Source organism: Monodelphis domestica, chromosome 2, assembly GCF_027887165.1.
Source record: "Monodelphis domestica isolate mMonDom1 chromosome 2, mMonDom1.pri, whole genome shotgun sequence".
NCBI classification, from domain to species: Eukaryota; Metazoa; Chordata; class Mammalia; order Didelphimorphia; family Didelphidae; genus Monodelphis; species Monodelphis domestica.
This window is the reverse complement of record NC_077228.1, coordinates 373,150,251-373,173,072: the sequence shown is the minus strand read 5'-3', so window position 1 is coordinate 373,173,072 and position 22,822 is coordinate 373,150,251. Positions and strand designations below refer to the sequence as shown.

At 37.3% G+C, this 22,822-nt stretch overlaps 1 protein-coding gene across 2 annotated transcripts in view; it reads right to left on the bottom strand.

Annotated features, from left to right (window-relative positions):
- The window catches only part of AFG1L (AFG1 like ATPase), a 240,805-nt gene that overhangs the window by 145,634 nt on the left and 72,349 nt on the right, over positions 1 to 22,822 (bottom strand). For both annotated transcript variants that reach the window (XM_001368423.3, XM_007484405.3), the window contains exons 4-5: positions 3,196 to 3,297; positions 912 to 1,042 (exon numbers count right to left, since the gene is read on the bottom strand). In XM_001368423.3, the coding sequence (XP_001368460.1) occupies positions 912 to 1,042; positions 3,196 to 3,297 (233 nt within the window). The remainder of the gene's footprint in view (positions 1 to 911; positions 1,043 to 3,195; positions 3,298 to 22,822) is intronic.

The following is a 22,822-nucleotide window of genomic DNA, read 5'->3' as shown; positions in this document are numbered from 1 at the left end:
AGATAATGCTATGTTTGCTATTTGCTTAAGTTTTTCCTAATTACTAGTGGAGCCCTAATTAGTTATATTGGGGATGTCACCACATGACCACATCCTCTCCTGAAATCACATATAAGTTTGTGGGAGGACAAAAGACTGTAATATCCAAGTGGCACTTACCTTGAACAAAGTTATTTTAGTTTTCAAATTTTTCTCTGAGTACCAATTTTTCAAAATTTTGGTATGTAATAAACCAATAATTGAGGCTAATATTCTTTCTTTCTATAGGCAAGTTTTCCTTTTCTTACAATAGTCACTCACATTGCCAATTACAAAAGTATCGATTATATGCTCATTTTGATCATATTACAAAAGTATTATTTTGCTTCAAACATTTACTGAATATTTAGTGCTTCTGAGTATCTGCAATGGTGACAATATTCTGAGTTTGGTGTGAGATCCAAAATAAGTATACAATAAACATATGTGTCCTCACTCCACAATTACTCTTCACAACAATAAGGAAGATAACTAATACTTATGACTTAAAAAAAAAATACCCTAAATGAGAGATTCTTGACATAGAGTCCATGACCTTGTTTAAAACAATAGTTTGATAACTCTTTTTCAATATAATTGGGTTTCCTTTTCAATACTATATTTTCTACATATTTTAAAATGTTATTTAGAAAAGAGGTTCATGGAGTCTGAGTCACTGAAAAAAGGTTATAATCCTCAAGCTAAATGGTCTTTACAGATATTATTTTCATTCCTGCAAGTTAAGAGAAAAATAAACCAACTGAATAATGGGGAACATGAGGCACTGAGGGGTAGAGTCAAATAGCAAATGAGTGATAACATCTGGAAAAAAATTCCAATCCAAATACTTAGCTCAGAACAGCATCAAATATGCTCATCAATTTCTACATTACCTGAAATTCATCAAAACATAAGAGACATGCCTCTTCACTAATTTCTTCAGCTATAGGAGCTATTGGATCATATGATTTGGCCATTAATCCTGGTTTCCGTTTTGGCAAACTCTGTTTAAGGCGATGTATTCCTTAAATAGAAAAAAACAGAAATTAAAAGTAGCAATAGTAGCAAAAGCAATGTATTAAATGTTAGAAAGAGCATGTAAGTACAGTTAGAAGAGGGAAATAAATGATGCATTTTGAGTCATCCAGAATATGATTTTATTCCTAAGAGGATAATTCTTTAGCCCCAAAATCCAGGGCTTAGAGCAATCTGAGAAGTCTTCCCGCTCAAATCCTGACAATGAGAAGATGAATCACACCTTTAGACTTCCTCAAACATATCCATATTATGCTTTGTTAGAAATCAAAGTGGGTGATAAATAGAAGATGTTACACATGTGCAGACCAGAATATTAGGACTAGAATCAGACAACGTGGACTTAAATCTCATCTTTGCTCTGTGTGGTCTTGAGTAAGGTCCCAAACCTCCTGGAGCCTCTAAAATGAAAGACTTGGACAGATGATGATTAATGTAAGACCCAACTCTAAATCTTATAATCCCATAAGCAAACATCATTTGTGAGGCTCTTTCTTTTCTCTAACACATATTGTTTTTTTAAAAAATTTGGGTTTTTTTCCAATTACATATGAAAAATTTTTAACATTTTTTAAAAATTTGAGTTCCAAATTTTCTCCCGTCCTCTCCCTTCTCTTCCACACCCCTGAGAAAGCAAACAATTTGATATAGGTTACATGTGCACTATCATGGAAAACGATTTTCCATATTAGTCATATCTAACATATTCTAACTGTTTAATTCAATCTCATCTCATCCGTTCATCCAACAAACATTTGAGACTCTTATCTTGTACACATTGCTGATCTAGATGTTTGTAGGAACAGTTTAAGAGAAAGATATCAGAGCAGCCACTTAGCTGAATAAATCCAAATGTATAAGAAACAACAGGGGATAAGTTAGAGAGCAATATACTGACAAGTACAAAATTACACAATACAAATATAAAATATAAGTGTTGCAGAGGTAGAGAATAAAGAATCATATGCCAATGGGATATAACTAAGCAGTTAAAATTTCTTTAAATCCTTGAATTTGAAATCATTTCTTCTTCTCCCTTAATAGAGAAAAAGAAATACATACTCTCTTTTATTTCTTCTAAACATGATGGTGTAATTTAATCTGACAAAAAGCAAAGCACTAATGATCAACCAATAAACAGTTAAGACTCTTTCCCTCTCTGGTGAACCTAACTAGGGATCTATATAGTCCTTCAGGTTTAAAATGACTGTACAATACAATCAAATGTAATGGATTTCTCTACTAGCAGCAATGCAATGATCCAGAACAATTCAGAGGGACGTATGAGAAAGATGCTAACCACATCCAGAGGAAGAACTGTGGGAGCAGAAATACAAAAGAAACACAACTGCTTGATCACATGGGTTAATGGGGATATGATTGGGGATATAGACTCTAAACGATCACCCTCATGCAATTATCAATAATATGGAAATAGGTCTTGATCAATGATACATGTAAAACCCAGTGGAATTGTGTGTCAGCTACCAGCGGGGGAAGGGGGGTGTGGGGGGTGGGGTAGGAAGGGAACATGAATCCTGTAACCATGGAAAAATATTCTAAATTAATTAAATAAAAATTTTCAATTAAACAAATAAATAAAATAAAATAAAATAAAATGACTGTATAATAGCCAGGAGCACTCCAATTCTTTCTCTTCCCTTATTTAGCATTTGATCCTGAGTCCACATGGTGTTGTGGAAAGAACTGGACATTGGGAGATCTGGGTTCTAGCTTCTCTTTTGATTAGCTAAATGTATAACCTTGGGAAAGTCACTTATGTTCCTAGAGGCCTAGTCTTCTCATCTGTAAAATGAAGATAATACTTGCCTTGCCTACTTCACAGAATTGCTGTGAAAATGAAATGAAAGAAGACATGGTAGCCATCTGTAAACTAAGCAACTATCTAAATATAAGATGTCAGAATCATCATAATCTCAGGATTACACTACAATGTCATATCCAATACTGAACAAAATAAATGAGATCAAATAAGACTTCATTTGTATTTTGAACAAAACCATACAAAGTACATCTAAACAGCATTTAAGAACACAGTTGTAGAGTTTACTGTAATCTTTTTTTGTTTTCTTTTCACTAAAAAGGTTACTTCCTTACACATTAATCTATATACCCACTTACTTTTGTGTACATCTAGCATGAAACCATGAAAATGGACTCTCTTTTTCCTCTCCACTTCTGTGTAAGCATAAAACATGTCCATCACCATTGTCTTTCCTGTACCTTAAGAAAAAAAAAAAGAATCCACTATTAATTTAAACTGTATATACAGATTACTGGAATGATTGTTCATTAGCTTTGACTGAATGAAACCACATTTTTTCATACTGAACGGCACAAGTTGACTTTTTTGGGGACAGGTTTTCTTTGTTAAACAAGCCAAAAATACAAATCTGCCATTACTTACTCACTTAAAATTCTATTTCTGTGAATTCTAGGGTTAGGATTAGAGGCCATTTCCTCCAACCTCCTCATTCAACAAATGAAGAGACTAGGAACAAAGAAAGTTAAGTAATTTCCTTCATGTCAAAAAGGTAATAAGTACATAAAGTGGAATTTGAACCTAAGTCCTCTGACTCCAGTGCCAATGTTCTTTCCATTATAAACAAGATTGTGTTTATAGCCTGAGTAAACTTTTGAGTTTTAGCTGTTAGTCTTCTTATTTGCTAGAATTTGGAGATCTAAATAAAATAACTCCATTCATTCATTTATGAAATGTATATTGTGTTTCTATTAGGTGTAAGGAAATCAGAAAGATAATCTGACAGATACAAATATCAGAAATAAAATAACACAAAAAGACAAGAACATGAGGAGTATACATTAACTTCTAAAAGTGCATTTTTGATTGGGTAACAAATGAAAGCTATATATGAGAGTTAAGAATTGATTAAAATGCAGTTTTTACTGTTTTTGTTTGTTCAAAAAACATTTGAGAGGCAGTATAGAATAGTAGCAATTAGGCTGGATTTGGGAGGCAAAGGGTTTGGATGCAAATAATACTGCTGCAATTTACTAGCTGAGTGACCTTGGGTAAGGGTCACTTAGCCAGCCAATCACAGTTTCCATGTCAGTAAAATAAACAGAATAGATTAAAATTGCCTTGGGTGCCTCTTCCATCACTAGACCTTATTCTAGAAATCTATTTACTAACCACTTATGGACTAGACACTATGACAGATATGGATGGAGGGGATAAAAGTCCCTGAAGTTTGCAATCTGTTGGGGAAATATGTACAAATATCACAGTTAGGGTTAGTGACTGGACCTATGATTTCAGTGGCAAAGAGCAAGCCCTGATGAAAAAACTCTCTCTACCTTACTAGGAAACATCTTCTCTATACATTGTAAACCTTAAAATTTCTTAGACTTATAAATGTTGGAAATTTCACCATTGGGAAATTTCATACTTGAAAAATTTCCTATTGATAGTGGGAACTCTATTGGAATGTGAACCCCATTGGCATGGGAGGTTCCTCCTCCTTCCTTCTTAAGATTACTTTAGGACAGAAACCTTTTGCTGAACAATGGAAAGGGCTTTGACCTATGCTTAAGCATAGAACAGGAATTTCTTTGAGTCATGATTGATTTTAGAATTGATATAATAGAGATACTTGGAATGACAGAACCAGGTCTTGGAAAATACAATTTCCACCCCACTCAGTCCTAACAGGATTTAGGAAGGGCTGTAGCAAAGGATCAAGATTTAATTATTTGAGAATATGACCTTCAACAGACATGTGCAAAGCCACAGACCTCTGGGCAGTCCTGGGTTAAGCTAGAGCCACCATTGGCACAGGGAAGACATGGACAGTGATTGGTAGATGTGAGAACTGAGGGGAGGGAACTTGGATGGTTTCCTTAAAGATAGAGGGGGCTGAGGACTGAGGAGGGTTGGTTGGAGAGTTTTGGCTCTGAGTGGTTGGAGAGGTGCTCTGAGAAGCTTGCTCTGAAGGAAGCTGGAGGTGGAGGCCCCTGAGACTGTTTCTCCATTTTGGTCACGTGAGTAATAGGGACTGATCTCCTTTCTTTGCCTCAGCTATCTAAGGGCTTGGGCCTTTTGGTCCAGCCTAAACAGAAGGGGTATTTAAGCCCTATTCCCTTCTCTCCCCTTTCTCTCTCCCTCTCTCTCTCTATCTCTAATTCCTTTCTTCCTCCTGTTTGTAATTAAACTCTATAAAAGGTTGACTGCTGACTTGAGTTTTCATTTAGGAATTACATAGCTGAATTCCTTGGTGACCTTAAATTAATATATATAAGTCTTTTAAAGTGATTTCCTTGTCACAACATTTCAGTAAATACCAAATATACACAAAATAAAGAAAACTAAGAGGATCCAGAAAGGCTCCTAAAGGAGTTTTCCAATAAGATATCTGCCTGAACCAATGTATCTGCTCCATCATGAACCCAAAATTTGGGGGCAGCTGGGTAGCTCAGTGGATTGAGAGCCAGGCCTAGAGATGGGAGGTCCTAGGTTCAAATCTAACCTCAGACACTTCCCAGCTGTGTGACCCTGAGCAAGTCACTTCACCCCCATTGCCTAGCCCATATCGCTCTTCTACCTTGGAACTGATACATAGTATTAATTCCAAGATAGAAGGTAAGGGCTTTAAAAATAAATAAATAAACAAACAAACAAATGAATGAATGAATGAATGAATGAATGAATAAAATAAACCTAAAATTTCACTAAACCAAAAAATGATACAAAAATCTTATGTGAAACCAGAAAAGTACCTTCTACCTCAAAACCATACCAGAACATCAACCAAAAGCCCAATGGTAAAAAAAAGAGGGCCTCCAAAAAAATCAAGGCCAGAAGAATCCAACTAACTTGAACCTTTCCACCTTGTTTAGAGATGCCAGGGATACCTGCTGCCTATAAAGTTTTGAGCCTGGAAGCAGCAGAGCCAAAGACTTCCCAAAAGAAAGTCCCAGGGTGATCTGAAACCCACAGTAGTGTACTTGGATGTGACCAGGAGCAGCAGTAGCACTTCCTAGAAAATTATATTGAAATACTAAGGAAGGGGAACCTGCTGAACCCCAAAGATGGAAGGGTTGGAAGGTGGGAAGGGGAGGTCTCTGGAAATGGAGGTCAGCATTAGAATATGAGGTGACCCAGATTGAGACCATTTATTAATTTCTATTTTATTGTTTAAGAAAAATTTTCCATATTTACCTGATTCAGACTAGATTCAAGGTACCCATGATGGGGACAGGTACTGTCAGTTTTGTCACTCACTGCCCAATTCTGGGCTACAGATACAGGGAAGATTAAGAAAAGGATCTGTGAATGGGGTTAGCAGCCCATGGTAAGAAGCACAGTAGGCCTAGACCTGTGATGGTGAATCTATGGCACATGTGCCAATGACGGCATGCAGAGACCTCTCAATGGGCATGTGTGCCAACACTGGCCAGAGTTTGTTACTAGAAAGGCAGAGGGACTGGGGAGAAACTTCTCCCTTGCTCCTTTTCACTGTACCACCCCATCCCTCTGCCCAGCAGTCCAATGGAAGTGCTTCCTTGCTCAGGCCACTCCCTCCCTTTCTCCTACCCCTTTCTGGGATAAGGGTCGGGGCACTTGGTGGGGGGGGGGGGGAGTAAGGGCAAGGCATAGAATGAGGTGTCTAAAAGATTCTAAAAGGTTCACTATCATTGCCCTAGACTGTGAATTCAGCGAAGAGTAAGATCAGAAATAGGCAGCAGTTGTATGGCTCAGATTCCAGGGACAAAATGCAGTTAAACTTCCAGTAAGTGGTCCTGCCTGCAGAGGAATAATCAGGGTAAGAATCTCAGGCCGAAAGGGCTGAGTTTTGTCATTCTGAATCAAGAGTTTTCTAGCTGGCTGTAAGAGGTTGAGTCCATCATCATCTACTGTTGCTCAGACCTAAAGCCAAATCAGAAACTTGCACAGAACAAAGGGACAGCATGCAGACACTGCCCTGCATCAGACCACTTTGGGAGCTCTGAAAGCTTGAAGATTCTCAGCCTATCTCTGAGACCCTGGAAAAACACAACACTCAGCACCCCAAGAAATCTGCAAGAGGACAAACCCAGATGTTTCCTCAAGAACTGCAGCAAAGCCCAGACCTAATAGCAATTTTAGAGTCAGTAAGTAGCTAGAAGAATGAGAATCAAAAAGAACCCAAACATAAAGAGTTATTATGGGGGCAGGGAAGTTCAAGACAAACCCACAAAATGAGAATGACTCCAAAACATCTACAAGCAAAGCCTCAGAGGAAAACACAACTTATATACAAACTCAAGATGAAAGAGACTGAAGCTAAAAACAATTAATGTCTTTGAACAAGCCATCAAGGAACTTCCTAAGAAAAAATCCCCAGGTCAGACTGGATTCACAAGTGAATTCTATCAAACATTTAAAGAACAACTAATCCCAAAACTATACAAATTATTTGACAAAATAAGCAAAGAAGGAGTTTTACCAAATTCCTTTTATGACACAAATATAACTGATTCCAAAGTCAGGAAGACCAAAAATAGAGAAAGAAAACTACAGACTAATCTACTTAATGAATACAGACTCAAATATCTTAAATAGAATACTAGCAAAAAGACCCCAGCAAGTGATCATGAGAGTCATTCACTATGATCAGGTGGGATTTATACCAGGAATGCAAGAATGGTTTAATATTAGGGAAACCATCCACATAATTGACCGTATCAATAATCAAACCAACAGAAATCACATGATTATCTCAATAAATACAGAAAAGGCCTTTGACAAAATACAACACTCATTCCTAGTGAAAACACTAGAAAGTAAACAAATAGAAGGGCCATTCCTCAAAATAATAAACAGTATATATTTAAAACCATCAGCAAGTATCATCTGCAATGGGGACAAATTAGAAGCCTTCCCAATAAGATCAGGAGTGAAGCAAGGATGCCCATTATCACCTTTATTATTTAATATTGTTCTAGAAACACTAGCAATAGCAATTAGAGAAGAAAAAGAAATTGAAGGGATTAAAGTAGGCAACGAGGAAACTAAACTATCACTCTTTGCAGATGATATGATGGTATACTTAAAGAACCCCAGAAAATCAACTTAAAATACTAGTGGAAATAATTAACAACTTTACCAAAGTGGCAGAGTAATCCAACATAAATCATCAGCATTTCTATATATTTCCAACAAAACTCAGCAGCAGGAGCAGCAAACATAGGAATTATATGAACACAACTACAAAATACTTTCACACAATAAAAACTAGACCTAAACAACTGGAAAAGCATTAATTGTTCCTGGGTAAAACATAATAAAAATGACAATCCTAGTCAAATTAATTTATTTATTTAGTGCTATGTGTCAAAATATGAAGAAACTTTTTTACTGAATTAGAAAAAAACTATAACAAAGTTCATTTGGAAGAACAAAAGAACAAGAATATCAAGGGAAATAATGGGAAAAAATGTGAAGGAGGAGGGCCTAGCAGTACCAGATCTTAAACTGTACTATAAAGCAGTGGTCATCAAAACAATATGATACTGGTTAAGAGACAAAAGGGAGGGTCAGGGGAACAAACTTGGGGTAAATGACCTCAGCAAGACTGTCTATGAAAAATCCAAATATCCAAGCTTTGGGGACAATAATCCACTATTTATATATTTATATATAAATTTATATATACACATATATATATATTTATATATAAAACTGCTAGAAAAATTGGAAAACAGTATGAGAGAGATTAGGTTTAGATCAACATCTCACACCCTACACCAATATAAATTCAGAATGGGTGAATGACTTGAATATAAAGAAGGAAACTGTAAGTAAATTAGGAGAACACAATAGTATACCTGTCAGATCTTTGGGAAAGGAAAGATTTCAAGACCAAGAAAGAGTTAGAAAAAAATTACAAAATATTTATAATTTTGATTACATTAAATTAAAGAGGTTTTGTACAAACAAAACCAATGCAACCAAAATTAGAAGGGGAGCAACAAATTGGGGGGAAATCTTTATAACAAAAACCGCTGACAAAGGTCTAATTACTCAAATTTAGTTTGTACAAAAGTCAAGTCATTCCACAATTGACAAATGGGCAAGGGGCATAAATAGGCAATTTTAAGATAAAGAAATCAAAACTATCAATAAGCACATGAAAAAGTGTTCTAAATCCCTCCTGATTAGAGAAATGCAAATGAAAACAACTTTGAGGTACACCTCACACCTAACAAATTGGCCAATATGACAGCAAAGGAAAGTAATAAATGTTGGAGGGGATGTGGCAAAATTGGGACATTAATGCACTGCTGGTGGAGTTATGAAGTAATCCAACCATTCTGGAGGAAAATTTGGAACTATGCACAAAGGGCTTTAAAAGACTGCCTGTCCTTTGATCCAGCACTGCTGGGTTTATACCCCAAAGAGATAATAAGGAAAAAGACTTGTACAAAAATATTTATAATTGTGCTCTTTGTGGTGGCAAAAAATTGGAAAATGAGGGATGCCTTTCATTTGGGGAATGGCTAAACAAATTATGGTATCTGCTGGTGATGGGATACTATTGTGCTCAAAGGAATAATGAACTGGAGGAATTCCATGTGAACTGGAACAACCTCCAATAACTGATGCATAGTGAAAGAAGCAGAACCAGGAGAATGTTGTACTCAGAGATGGATATACTGTGGCACAATCGAATGTAGTAGACTTCTCTACTAGCAGCAATGCAATGATCCAGAACAATTCTGAGGAACTTAGGAGAAAGAACGCTACTCATATCCAGAGAAAGAACTGTGGGAGTAGAAACATAGAAGAAAAACAACTGCTTGATCACAGGGGTTTATGGGGATATGCTTGGGGATGTAGACTCTAAACGATCACCTTAGTGCAAATATCAATAATATGGAACTAGGTCCTGATCAATGACACATGTAAAATCCAGTAAAATTCCACATTGGTTATGGGACGGGGGTGGGATGAGGGGAGGGAAAGAACATGAATCACATAACCATGGAAAATTTTTCTTAATCAATTAAATAAAACTTTAAGAAAACTAGATCTAAACAATTGGGAAAACATTAATTGCTCCTGGGTAGGATGAGCTAATATAATAAAAATGACAATGCTAACCCAAATTAATCTACTTATTCAGTGCCATACATCAAACTACCAAAAAAACTTTTTAATAGCATAAGAAAAAATTATACCAAAGTTCATTTGGACAAACAAAAGATCAGAATATCAAGGGAAATAATGGGAAAAAAATGTGAAGGATAGGGGCCTAGCAGTACAAGATCTTAAACTGTACTATAAAGCAGTAGTCATCAAAATAATATGGTACTGGCTAAGAGACAGAAGGGTGGATCAATGAAATAAACTAGGGGTAAATTACATAAGATGGCAGCTTAGAGAAAGCTAAAGTTCAGATCTCCAGAAACCCTTCCCTACCGATCTCAAACTATATGCTCCTAGGGTGCCGAAATTCAAAACGATCAACAGCATAGACCTTGGGAATCCTCCTCCTGGACCTGGACCTGGATCAAAAGGTAAGGCCCCCCTCAAAAGCCAGAACCCGAGATCACTCGGACCTAAGGGGTAGGCAGAAGGAAGGTCCTAGGACCCATCCCCCCCAACCTGGAGCACCAAGTCCAAGGCTACAGAGGGAAACTTAGAGCAGAGATTGTAACCCCCTGGCCGGATCCTTCCATCCGAGTCCCAGTGAAAGTCACTGCCCTCGGAGCTTCTGGAAGCCGCAGCCCCTCCCCCCTCAGAGAGCAGGGTCGTCTGAAAGAAGAGTAACCCTCAGGGCCTGCAAGACAGCCTCACAGCCAGCTATTCTGAAGACAACTTCCGGAAAGCAACCCAACCCAGTCGAGGGGGCACCCAGACAGCAGGGAAAGAGAGAGAGCCAGGGGAGATTGTAACCCCCTGGCCGGATCCTTCTATCAGAGTCCCAGTGAAAGTCACTGCCCTTGGAGCTGCAGGAAGCCGCGGCCCCTTCCCCCTCAGAGAGCAGGGTCATCTGAAACAAAAGTAACCCTCAGGGCCTGCAAGACAGCCTCACAGCCAGCTATTCTGAAGGCAACTTCCGGAAAGCAATCTGACCCAGTCAAGGGGGCACCCAGACAGCAGGGAAAGAGAGAGAGCCAGGGGAGAGTGTAACCCCCTGACCGGATCCTTCCATTCCAGTTCCAGTGAAAGTCACTGCCTTAAGGCATACTCAGTTCAATCCAGGGAAAGCTCATAGAACGGACAATCTGCCCAGGACTAAAACCTCTGAACACCAGATAGAGATAAGAAAAGCTAATCCTCCACATTCAGAGATGGCAAACTCCACAGAAGCACAGAAGCCCCCAAATCCCAAGAAAAATAAGAAGAAAGAGGCGACTTTGGACACATTCTATGGAGCAAAAATACAAAATACAGAGGAGATAGAATACGAAATACAAGAAAATGCTCCGAAACCTTCCAAAGGAAATGGAAACTCTCCACAAACCCAAGAAGAATTTGAATCACAAATGACCAAAAAGATGGAAGCCTTCTGGGAGGAAAAGTGGGAAATAATGCAAAAGAAATTCACGCATCTACAAAACCGGTGTGACCAAACTGAAAAAGGAAAACCAGGCTTTAAAGGTCAGAATCAGGCAACTGGAAGACAACAATCTTGTAAAAGAGCAAGAATTAATAAAGCAAAGCCAAAATACCAAGAGATTAGAAGAGAACATAAAATAGCTCACCAACAAGGTGACAGATCTGGAAAATAGAGGGAGAAGAGATAATTTAAGAATAATTGGACTTCCAGAAAAGCCAGAAATAAACACCAAACTCGACATCATAATACAAGATATAATCAAAGAAAATTGCCCAGAGATTCTAGAACAAGGGGGTAATACAGCCACTGACAGAGCTCACAGAACACCTTCTACACTAAACCCCCAAAAGACAACTCCCAGGAATGTAACTGCCAAATTCCAAAGCTCTCAAACAAAAGAAAAAATCCTACAGGAAGCCAGAAAAAGACAATTTAGATATAAAGGAATGCCAATCAGGGTCACACAAGACCTTGCAAGTTCTACTCTGAATGATCGTAAGGCATGGAACACGATCTTCAGAAAGGCAAGAGAGCTGGGTCTTCAACCAAGAATCAGCTACCCAGCAAAACTGGCTATATACTTCCAAGGGAAAGTATGGGCATTCAACAAATTAGAAGATTTCCAACGTTTTGCAAAGAAAAGACCAGAGCTCTGTGGAAAGTTTGATACTGAAAAACAAAGAGCAAGGAATACCTGAAAAGGTAAATATTAAGGAAAGGGGAAAGGAGAAAAATGTTATCTTCTTCTTTTATTCAAACTCTCTTCTATAAGGACTACATTTATATCAATCTATGTATACTAACATGTAGGGAAAATGTAATGTATAAATAGGGGGTAAAGAAAGACCAAATAGAAAAATCTTTCTTACACAAAGATTCACATGGGAAGGAGAGGGGAAGAAAACTCCTATAAGAAGGAGAGGAAGAGAGGGTTTTTTACTTAAACCTTAATCTCAGGGAAATCAACTCTGATAGGGAAAAACATCCAAATCCATTGGGATCTTGAATTCTATCTTACCCAACAAGGGTAGGGAGAAGGGAAAACCAAGGGGTGGAGGTGGAGAGGGAAAACAAAAAGGGAGGGAAAGAGAGGGGGGAGGGGAAGAGAACAAAAAGGGAGGGACTAAAAAGGGAAACATCAAGGGAGGGGACAAGGGGGACTGATTCAATGTAAATCACTGGACTAAAAGGTAGAGCAGAAGAAGAAAAGGTTAGAATTAGGGAAGGATATCAAAATGCCAGGGAGTCCACAAATGACAATCATAACTTTGAATGTGAATGGGATGAACTCACCCATAAAACGTAGACGAATAGCAGAATGAATTAGAATCCAAAACCCTACCATATGTTGTCTTCAAGAAACACACATGAGGCCGGTTGACACCCACAAGGCCAGAATTAAAGGATGGAGTAAGACCTTCTGGGCCTCGAATGACAGAAAGAAGGCAGGGGTGGTAATCATGATATCTGATAAAGCCAAAGCAAAAATAGACCTGATCAAAAGGGACAGGGAAGGTGATTATATATTGTTAAAAGGGACTTTAGACAATGAGGAAATATCATTAATCAACATGTATGCACCAAATAATATAACACCCAAATTTCTAATGGAGAAACTAGGAGAATTGAAGGAAGAAATAGACAGTAAAACCATATTAGTGGGAGACTTAAACCAACCATTATCAAATTTAGATAAATCAAATCAAAAAATAAATAAGAAAGAGGTAAAAGAAGTGAATGAAATCTTAGAAAAAGTAGAATTAATAGACATATGGAGAAAAATAAATAGGGATAAAAAGGAATACACCTTCTTCTCAGCACCACATGGCACATTCACAAAAATTAACCATACATTAGGTCACAGAAACATAGCACACAAATGCAAAAAAGCAGAAATAATGAATGCAGCCTTCTCAGATCACAAGGCAATAAAAATAATGATTAGTAATGGTACATGGAAAACCAAATCAAAAACTAATTGGAAACTAAACAATATGATACTCCAAAATCGTTTAGTTAAAGAAGAAATCATAGAAACAATTAATAATTTCATCGAGGAAAATGACAATGGTGAGACATCCTTTCAAACCTTTTGGGATACAGCCAAAGCGGTAATCAGAGCTAAATTCATATCCCTGAATGCTTATATTAACAAACTAGGGAGAGCAGAGATCAATCAAATGGAAATGCAAATGAAAAAACTCAAAAGCGATCAAATTAAAAACCCCCAGCAGAAAACCAAACTAGAAATCCTAAAAATTAAGGGAGAAATTAATAAAATCGAAAGTGATAGAACTATTGATTTAATAAATAAAACAAGAAGCTGGTACTTTGAAAAAACAAACAAAATAGACAAAGTACTGGTCAATCTAATTAAAAAAGGAAGGAAGAAAAGCAAATTAACTGCATCAAAGATGAAAAGGGGGACAGCACCTCCGATGAAGAGGAAATTAAGGCAATCATTAAAAATTACTTTGCCCAATTATATGGCAATAAATACACCAATTTAGGTGATATGGATGAATATATACAAAAATACAAACTGCCTAGACTAACAGAAGAGGAAATAGAATTCTTAAATAATCCCATATTAGAAAATGAAATCCAACAAGCCATCAAAGAACTTCCTAAGAAAAAATCCCCAGGGCCTGATGGATTCACCAGTGAATTCTATCAAACATTCAGAGAACAGTTAATCCCAATACTATACAAACTATTTGACATAATAAGCAAAGAGGGAGTTCTACCAAACTCCTTTTACGACACAAACATGGTACTGATTCTAAAACAAGGCAGGTCAAAAACAGAGAAAGAAAACTATAGACCAATCTCCCTAATGAATATAGATGCAAAAATCTTAAATAGGATACTAGCAAAAAGACTCCAGCAAGTGATCAGAAGGATCATCCACCATGATCAAGTAGGATTTATCCCAGGGATGCAGGGCTGGTTCAATATTAGGAAAACCATCCACATAATTGACCACATCAACAAGCAAACCCACAAGAACCACATGATTATCTCAATAGACGCAGAAAAATCATTTGATAAAATACAACACCCATTCCTATTAAAAACACTAGAAAGCATAGGAATAGAAAGGTCATTCCTAAAAATAATAAACAGTATATATCTAAAACCATCAGCTAATATCATCTGCAATGGGGATAAACTAGACGCATTCCCAATAAGATCAGGAGTGAAACAAAGATGCCCATTATCACCTCTACTATTTGACATTGTACTAGAAACACTAGCAGTAGCAATTAGAGAAGAAAAAGAAATTGAAGGCATCAAAATAGGCAAGGAAGAGACCAAGTTATCACTCTTTGCAGATGACATGATGGTCTACTTAAAGAATCCTAGAGATTCAACCAAAAAGCTAATTGAAATAATGAACAACTTTAGCAACTTAAAGTTGCAGGATACAAAATAAACCCACATAAATCATCAGCTTTTCTATATATCTCCAACACAGCTCAGCAGCAAAAACTAGAAAGAGAAATCCCATTCAAAATCACCTTAGACAAAATAAAATACCTAGGAATCTACCTCCCAAGACAAACACAGGAACTATATGAACACAACTACAAAACACTCGCCACACAACTAACATTAGAATTGAGCAATTGGAAAAACATTAACTGCTCATGGATAGGATGAGCCAATATAATAAAAATGACCATCCTACCCAAACTTATTTATCTATTTAGTGCCATACCCATTGAACTACCAAAATACTTCTTCACTGATTTAGAAAAAACCATGACAAAATTCATTTGGAACAACAAAAGATCAAGGATATCCAGGGAAATAATGAAAAAAAAAACCACATATGATGGGGCCCTTGCAGTCCCAGACCTTAAACTATATTACAAAGCAGCAGTCATCAAAACAATTTGGTACTGGCTAAGAAACAGAAAGGAAGATCAGTGGAATAGACTGGGGGAAAGCGACCTCAGCAAGACAGTATACGATAAACCCAAAGATCCCAGCTTTTGGGACAAAAATCCACTATTCGATAAAAATTGCTGGGAAAATTGGAAGACAGTATGGGAGAGACTAGGAATAGATCAACACCTCACACCCTACACCAAGATAAATTCAAAATGGGTGAGTGACTTAAACATAAAGAAGGAAACCATAAGTAAATTGGGTAAACACAGAATAGTATACCTGTCAGACCTTTGGGAGGGGAAAGACTTTAAAACCAAGCAAGACATAGAAAGAATCACAAAATGTAAAATAAATAATTTTGACTACATCAAATTAAAAAGCTTTTGCACAAACAAAACCAATGTAACTAAAATTAGAAGGGAAACAACAAACTGGGAAAAAATCTTCAGAGAAACCTCTGACAAAGGTTTAATTACTCAAATTTATAAAGAGCTAAATCAACTGTACAAAAAATCAAGCCATTCTCCAATTGATAAATGGGCAAGGGACATGGATAGGCAGTTCTCAGATAAAGAAATCAAAATTATTAATAAGCACATGAAGAAATGTTCTAAATCTCTTATAATCAGAGAAATGCAAATAAAACCAACTCTGAGGTATCACTTCACACCAAGCAGATTGGCTAACATGATAGCAAAGGAAAGTAATGAATGCTGGAGGGGATGTGGCAAAGTAGGGACATTAATTCATTGCTGGTGGTGTTGTGAACTGATCTAACCATTCTGGAGGGCAATTTGGAACTATGCCCAAAGGGCGACAAAAGAATATCTACCCTTTGGTCCAGCCATAGCACTACTGGGTCTGTACCCTAAAGAGATAATGGACAAAAAGACTTGTACAAAAATATTCATAGCTGCGCTCTTTGTGGTGGCCAAAAACTGGAAAACGAGGGGATGCCCATCAATTGGGGAATGGCTGAGCAAATTGTGGTATATGTTGGTGATGGAATACTATTGTGCTAAAAGGAATAATAAAGTGGAGGAATTCCATGGAGACTGGAACAACCTCCAGGAAGTGATGCAGAGCGAGAGAAGCAGAACCAGGAGAACATTGTACACAGAGACTAATACACTGTGGTATAATCGAACGTAATGGAGTTCTCCATTAGTGGCGGTGTAATGTCCCTGAACAATCTGCAGGGATCTAGGAGAAAAACACTATCCAAAAGCAGAGGACAAACTGTGGGAGTAGAAACACCGAGGAAAAACAACTGCCTGACTACAGTGGTTGAGGGGACATGACAGAGGAGAGACTCTAAACAAACACTCTAATGCAAATACTAACAACATGGCAATGTGTTCGAATCAAGAACACATGTGATACCCAGTGGAATCATGCGTCGGCTATGGGGGGTGGGGTGGGGGGAAGAAAATGATCTTTGTCTTTAATGAATAATGCTTGGAAATGATCAAATAAAACATTATTTTTAAAAAAACTGCTGGGAAAAATTTTAAAACACTATGGGAAAAATCAGGTTTAGATCAACATCTTACACCCTATATCAAGATAAATTCAAAATTGGTAAATGACATATAGAGAGAAATCATAAATAAATAAAGTGAACATAAAATAGTATACCTGTCAGATCTGTGGGAAAGAAAAGAATTTAAGGCCAAGTAAGAGAAAGAGAACATTTCAAAGTATAAAATGAATGACTTTGATTATATGAAATTAAAAAGGGTTTGTACAAACAAAACCAATGCAGCCAAAACTGGAAGGAAAGCAACAAACTGCAATAACATTGTTATAAGAAAACTCTCTGACAAAAGTTTTATTTCCCAAATATATAAGGAACTAAGTCAAATTTACAAAAAATTAAGACATTCCCCAATGGACAAATGGTCAAGGGACATATAGGCAGTTTTCACATGATGAAATCAAACCCATCAATAAGCACATGAAAAAGTGTTCTAAATCCCTCCTGATTAGAGAAATACAAATTAAAACAGCTCTAAAGTACCACCTTACACCTAGTAGGCTGGCCAATATGGCAGCAAAGGAAAGTGAAAAATGTTGGAAGGAATGTGGCAAATTGGGACACTAATAAAGTGGTGGTGGAGTTGTGAATTGGTCCAACAATTCTGAAGGGAAATTTGAAATTATGCCCAACAGGCTTTAAAAGAATGCCTACCCCTTTGACCCAGTCATAGCATTGTTGGGTTTATACCCCAAGGAGATAATAAGGAAAAAGACTTGTACAAAAATATTTATAGCCACACTTTTTATAGTGGCAAAAAATTGGAAAATGAGGGGGTGTTAATCCATTGGGGAATGGCTGAATAAATTGTGGTATCTGATGGTGATGGAATACTATTGTGCTGAAAGGAATAATGAACTGGGGGAAATTCCATATGAACTGAAACGACCTCCAGGAATTGGTGCCAAGTAAAAGGGGCAGAACCAGGAGAACACTGTACACAGAGACTGATATGTTACAGCACAATCAAATGAAACAGACTTTTCTACTAGCAACAATGCAATGACCCAGGACAATCTGGAGGAATTTATGAGAAAGAATGCTATCCACATCCAGAGAAAGAACTGTGGAAACAGAAATGCAGAAGAAAAACATATCAATCATGCCATTCAATAGAGATATGATTAGGGTTTTCATGTTAAAGGATCACTCTACTACAAATATGAATAACATGGAAATAGGTTTTGAACAATGATAAATGTATTACCCAGTGGAACTGCTTGTCAGCTTCAGGAGTGGGAAGGTAAGAGGGATTGGGAATCATGAATCATGTAACCATGGAAAAATTTCCTAAATAAAAAAGGGAGAAAATTAAGTTCTAAAAATTAAATGGAATGAGATTTACAGAAGGAAAAGTTAGAAAGGGAAATTATAGCTTAACATATGAGATATAAAGCTCTGCCAAGGCAACAAATTCCCTGAAAATTAGAATGTACCAAACAAAAGCTAATGATTCCATGAGGTTTCAAGAAACAAAGTTCAAAAGGCTAAAGATATAGAAAAGGCTAAAATTATACAATAAAATGTAAGGCATTTCAGAGCAAAAACAACTGACAAATCAAGAAAAAAGCTCTTAAGAATTATTGTTCTATATGAATGCAATGACCAATAAATAAATAAATAAATAAATGACCTAGACAGACTATTTCAAGAAATCTCTTAGAACCAGAGGGAAAGTAGAACTAGAAAGGATCCATTGGTCATCTCTTGTAAGAAACTCACAAATGAAAACACCTTGGAATATAGGAATTAAAATCCAAAGCTTCTCAGTCAAAGCAAAAATACTGAAAGCAACCAGAAAGAATTCAAGTATTGAGAGCCATAATCAAGTTCACACATGATTTAGTTGCTACCACTATAACCAAGTGAGGAATTTGGAATGCAATATTTTAGAAGATAAAGGATATAGATTTACTACCCAAAATAACTTATCTAGCAAAACTGAGAATAATGCTACAGGGGGAAAAAAATGACTCTTTAATGAAAAAGACGACTTCCAAAAAATCAGAACTTTGGAACTATGCCGAAAGGACTATATAACTGTGCATATCCTTTGGTCCTATAATACTGCTTATTGATCTGTATCCTAAAGTTATAATAAAAAAGGAAAAATTACTTACTTGTACAAGCAATTCTTTGTGTAGTGGTGAAGAACTGGAAATTGAGGGGATGTGCATCAGTTGGGGAGTAACTGGACAAATTGTGGTACATGTTGGTGATGGAATACTATAGTGTTATAAGAATGATATGCAACAGAAAAAGTTGGAAAGATCTGCATGAACTAATACAGAGTGAAGTAAGCAGAACTAGGAGAACACTTACACAGTAGCAACAATATTATATGATGATCAGCTGTGAAAACTTGGCTACTCTCAGCATGCATTGATCTGGGACAATTCTGAAAGACTTATGATAGGGAATGCTATTCACCTCCAGAAAAGAACTGTTGGAATCAGATAGATATGGATCAAAGCATACTATCTTTCACATCAGTGTATTTATGGTTTTATTTGGGGGTTTTGGTTTTATATGAGTGTGCTCTTACAAACAATGACTAATATGGATGTGTGTTTTGCATGATAATAAAAATAAATTTTTTAAAAGAGGAGGGAAGCATATGACCCCCCCACCCTTGGAACATTTGCAATTAATTCTTTCAAATACTCTTTCCTTCAAAAGTTATTTTTACTTTTATTACAGTATGTTCTTGTATTCTCCCACACAATCACTTGGGCAACATTTGTATTGATGAACCTGACATAAAGGGGATCTTGTCTAAGAGGAGACTGCTGTTTTATGCAACATGTAAATGATAAGTAATAGATGTTTATGACTACTGGTGCAGGAAGTTCTCTCCCCCTCTTCCCTGTATTTTAGGAAACTACAAATTTTTCCATTTTTATCATACATGCATTTCTTACCTAAAGAAATATTCCTCTACCCACTTCCTGGATTTAAGTGACAGTAACAAATAAACAATCCTACAGATGAAAAAGAAAAGAAAGAAAAGACCAGAGCTACAGAGAAACTTTGAAGATCAAATACAGGAATGAAGAGAACCATAAAAAGGTAAACATGAATAAACAATGACAAAGGGCTAAAGAATAAACTGAATATGGGGAAATGATATGTGTCCCCTCTGCACTCTATCATCATTAAGGGTCATAAAGAGAATCTAAGTAGACAAGGTCTGGGAATGGTTCAGTTATATCTTCTTGATTTTAAGAGAAGAATGGAAAGAGAAAGAGGAATATGGGAAGTGTGGGGAGGGCAAAGAGGGATGTGGTAGGAAAAGAAAGATGAGGGAAAAATTATCTCATGAACAGGTTGTGAAAGTAGACTCCAATACAAACAAGGAAGGGGGGGGGGGCTGATACTTCAATCTAACTCTCATCTAAACTTGTAAAATAAAAGAAGAAAAAAAACTATATATATATATATATCATAGGAATGATAGAGAACATGGGAGAAGGTTTGCAAAAGTCAGAGGCTTGGCTTTGCAATCCAAGGCTGGCTCATGCATGGAACACAGAAGGGAAAGGTTCTAAAGAGTGTCAAGAACCTATTTAAGAAGATGACCAGAGTTCTTTGGGGGGAAGTTGTTCCTGTCTCTAGAGCTGGGAGAAAGAACTTCCTGCCAAGGGGAAATAATGGACTTTCTATTGGAAGCCATTGACACTGAACCTGAGGCTTCTCCCAGCATCTATCTGGTCTCCAATATAGAGATTTATCCACTTGAGTTTCATCTGTTCCCACTGACCTTGTTCCTGTGTTCCAGTTGCCTTCTTTACATCATAGTTATTAAGAAGTCAACTTGAGCCAAGAAGACCTGCCTGTCAACAAAATGAAGCTGTAGCCATCTGGCTGGACCCTTTAGGGTGACTCTGCCATTCACCTTCACCCTATCAAGCCAACCTGAACTACAACTCATCTACCATGTGGAAAGGAAACAAGATTGACAGTTTGTGGGGGAAGGGGCCAACTAGGAGTGGCAGTTGGGTCTTGTGACTAGCACTTCCTTCCTGCCTGAAGTGGCAGTTGGGTCTTGTGACTAGCTCTTCCTTTCTGCCAGGGTGGACTTGCTTCTGGGGTGTTGGAGGAGGGAGGAGCTTGTTCAGCCCAGTCTGGAGTGGCATGCTCTTCTTGGTTCAGCCCAAAGACACAGGCTTCTGAAGGTTAGAACTGTTCTTGTTTGCTTTCTGTCTACAGCTAAGATTCTGACTTAGACAAAGCAGGACTGATACAGAGTAGATGGGAGTGGGAGAACCCTCCACCAGCCTCTGGGCCTGGCCTCAACTCTGAAGCTAAGGAAAACTCCAATCCCAACTGGTTATTAAACTTTATATTATTTGAATTTGCAGTCAGATAAATCTTTTCTGGTCATAGAGGTCATAGAGGGAGCTGAACTTCAATTCAGTCATTCCAGGACAAACAGTCCTTATCGGCCCCCTGCTGCTTCCTCTCAGCGGGGACATCTCCCTCCTTTGCTTCACTGAGCGATATTCCCTCTCTCCCCTTAAACTCCTCCATACCCCATACAAACCTCCCATTATCCCCCATTTTTCAATCCCCATTTCCTTTCCCAATAAATATAACAACCAACAATATTTTGAGGGGCCAATAAGTCAGGAAAGCTAGCTAGTGTTTGGGGGTTCGAAGGCAGTCAGAGAAGAGGTAAGCAGCTGGAAGATCAGAAGGCAGATCCATGAGGATTTCTTATATTGGTGGGAGGAGAGCTAGAGAAATAGTGTTTAGGGAAACCTCCTTTGGCCTTCCTTCCTTTCCCTGTAGTGAATAAACCTTGTTTTTATAAAATATAGCAGTCAGATTGCAGTGTATCAGTCAATCAGGTCTGAGGCCTTTCAGACCGGGCCTACACCCTGATATAGACAGAGTAGTTACTTGTTCAAGGTACAATCAAATCCAAGTCAAGTCATCTACACACACACACACACACACACACACACACACACACACACACTTATGTACATTTATCCTCAGAAGGGAGATAGGAGTGAAAGGGGAGAAATAAGGAAAGAGATTAGAAGGTAGGCATATTAAGGCAGGGATTAGTCCTGAGCAAAATAAAATCTAAGGATGCACAAAAAATATCTTTAACTATTTTTGAAATGGCAGGGAATGAGAATCTAAGAGAGTATCCATAAACTGGGGAATAAATGAATAAGCTATAATGTATAATGTATAAATATTTGGAATGTATGGAATATTTTAAGAAATAATAAGATAATTTCAGAGAAACCTGAGAATACCTTTCTGAACTGATACAGAGTGAGGCGAACAGGACCAGGAGAACAATTTAAACAACTTTTAAATAATTTAAACAAATGAAAGAATTGAAAGACTTCCTATGGGGGTGGGGGGTAGCATTTCCTGCTAACAGCTTGAAGGAAGCTAACAACACTAGGAAGGAACAGTAAGAAGAGAAATCATGAAGAACTGTCTGAGTGAGGCATGAAGGGAAGAGCTAGATGTCATATACAAGTAAAATAATAAAGTCTAGTGTCGGTCAGTTAATAAACATATATCAAGCATTTAATATATGCTAATGTGTAATGACCCTAGAAAAATAGGCTGAAAGCAAGTTGTCAAAGGAGTCTATATTTTAACCTAGAGACTAAAGAGGATAAAACTTTCTGAACAAGGAGCAATATGGTAACATCTGTACTTAAAATATCAATTGTATCTGTATGGAGGATGGATGGATGGATGGATCTGATGTAGAAGGAAG